The sequence below is a fragment of the Limulus polyphemus genome, unplaced genomic scaffold (genome assembly GCF_000517525.1).
Source record: "Limulus polyphemus unplaced genomic scaffold, Limulus_polyphemus-2.1.2 Scaffold10904, whole genome shotgun sequence".
Classification (NCBI taxonomy): domain Eukaryota; kingdom Metazoa; phylum Arthropoda; class Merostomata; order Xiphosura; family Limulidae; genus Limulus; species Limulus polyphemus.
In genome coordinates, this window is record NW_013676514.1 from 1 (window position 1) to 2378 (window position 2378).

At 30.2% G+C, this 2378-nt stretch overlaps 1 protein-coding gene across 1 annotated transcript in view; it reads left to right on the forward strand.

Annotated features, from left to right (window-relative positions):
- Positions 1-1363: 1363 nt before the first annotated feature.
- LOC106476566 (guanylate kinase-like) overlaps positions 1364-2378 on the forward strand; it is a gene marked incomplete at its 5' end in the record, with an annotated part of 6621 nt that continues 5606 nt past the window's right edge. Inside the window, 2 exons of the mRNA XM_013937213.2 lie at positions 1364-1535; positions 1946-2030. Coding sequence (XP_013792667.2) covers positions 1364-1535; positions 1946-2030 — 257 coding nt within the window. The remainder of the gene's footprint in view (positions 1536-1945; positions 2031-2378) is intronic.

Consider the following 2378-nt stretch of genomic DNA (forward strand, 5'->3'; position numbering starts at 1 on the left):
TGTAAGACAGTTTACAGAAACCTAAACGTATGTAATCAACAATAATATAAGGATGAACTTCTCATCAGACAAGTACACATTATAAGACTGTTTACAGAAATCTAAACGTGTGTAATCAACAATAATATAAGGATGAACTTCTCATCAGACAAGTACACATTATAAGACCGTTTATAGAAAACTAAACGTGTGTAATCAACAATAATATAAGGATGAACTTTTCATCAGACAAGTACACATTGTAATAAGTGAGAAAAGTTTGGCCTTTTTTAATTTTTGATTTTGTAGAGTGACAAAAGTGATTTTTTTAAACAAAATTATGAAAATTCAGCCATTCTTGTGTGAAGTACAATTTAAACTGAAAAGTGGTGCTTTCTTAGTTACTAGATTCTTTGTACTTGTGTAAATACACAAGTTCTGTGATCAAAACTTCATGATGTTTGCTCTATTCACATCATTTAACGTGTTTTTACTTCGGCTTTTCTGTTAACCATGAATTAGTACTTACGTTAAATTGTGCCTCTCATGGTTTCTAGTCCGTGTGATCACCTATGTCTGATTTGATTATTATACATGTTTTTGTCACTGGACACTAATTATTAACAAGGGTATATCCCAAATTTCATTGTTATCCTGCTGCCATCTTGAGGGACATTCCAAGAAGGATAGTGTGTGATGACAGTGCCGAGATTCAGTCCATGGATGAAGGAGTGTCAGTGACACATTAAAATTCATTTATAGACAAATCTGAAGCATAGTATGTAGGATTAGTCTTTCAAACTTAACATTTTTCATCATTTCTGCTTGACTAAACGTTTTCACTTTTGATAGTTTATGAAAAGAAATTCAAGGAGAAAGTGAATAAAAGCTTGCAAACCAAACAACTCAAACTTTGGGTAATATTCATGATGCTAACCATAAGTGTGACACAAACTCCAAACAACTCAAACTTTGGGTATATCAAGACCATAAGTGTGACACAAACTCCAAACAACCCAAACTTTGGGTATATCCATATTCATGATGCTGACCATAAGTGTGAAACAAACTCCACAAAGGTTAATCCTCAGGTATATCCATGTTTATGATGCTGACCGTAAGTGTGACACAAACTCCACGTGTTAAATTCTGGGTATATCCATATACATGATTCGAACCATAAGTGTGAAAGAAACTCCATACGAACTTAAATATTGATTTTCAGTGTTTGCATGTGGTTTATTGCTCTGTCTGTTTAGTTGTCTTAAAATTTTCACTGTTATATCTTGATAAATTCATTGGTTTAATCATTGTTTATAGTTTTTTTTTACTGTCTGCTTTTGTACATGGAAAGATTCAAATGAAATAAGAAGCACTAATTAAGAAAATGTATCATTATTTTTTTATATTTCTACAGTAAAAATGCAGTAAAATACGTACAAGCCCAGAATCGGATCTGTATCCTAGATATCGAAATTGAAGGCGTAAAAAGTATAAAGAAGACGGATCTTAACCCACGTTATGTGTTTATCAAACCACCCAGCCTGTTGGTCTTGGTACGTCTAGATGCATAACCAGCAAGTTTATGTTTATGTCTGTCTGTCTGTCTCTACATTTTTTTTTTGTTTCACAATATTTGAAGTGGTACATTTGAAATATATCTTAAAATGATAATTTATATATATATATATATTTTTTTTTTTGTTTCACAATGTATTAAATGCAAGACTATAGTATCGGTTTTGTTACATCTCCATTAGATCAGACTCGAATATCAGTTGTAAAACTAATTAAACTTCACCATTTTATGTAACGGATGCCATTTTTATAGTAGTATTTTCATCGTGCCAAAGTATACTTGAAATTTGTTTGTGTTAGACCTTTATTTTTGAAGTTTTCTGTTTTATTTTTGATATGAACTGATTGCTTTTTCTAAATAAATGACAGGAAGAATTTTCTTGCGTAGGAAGAAAGGTTACGTGGTCGAAGAACCGAGACAGAAGAAAGTATTCAGAGAAGATTGGCGAAAGCTAAAGAAGAAATAAAATATGGTAAAAATTTTCTGATTTATCATTGAATATATATATATATATATATTGTTATAATTTCTTTAGAATAATTAATTTTCTCACTTATTAGTTTGGGTAAAAAATAGCTATTTACTCATTTTTTACTGTAATTAAACTTTATTGCTTCATAATTTTGTAAAATCAGGTGTTATTTTAGAAAACAGTGGAAATTATGATAGTGTAATATACGGAAAAAAATAATTTTTTTTTGTATTACTCTGAAAAGATGAACTGGTTGTCTAAATTTTCAAACCTTCTTTAAGTTATATGTACTTTTAGAACACTTTCAGAAAGAGGAAACCTACCTTGTTCAATACCAACTTTAATCTT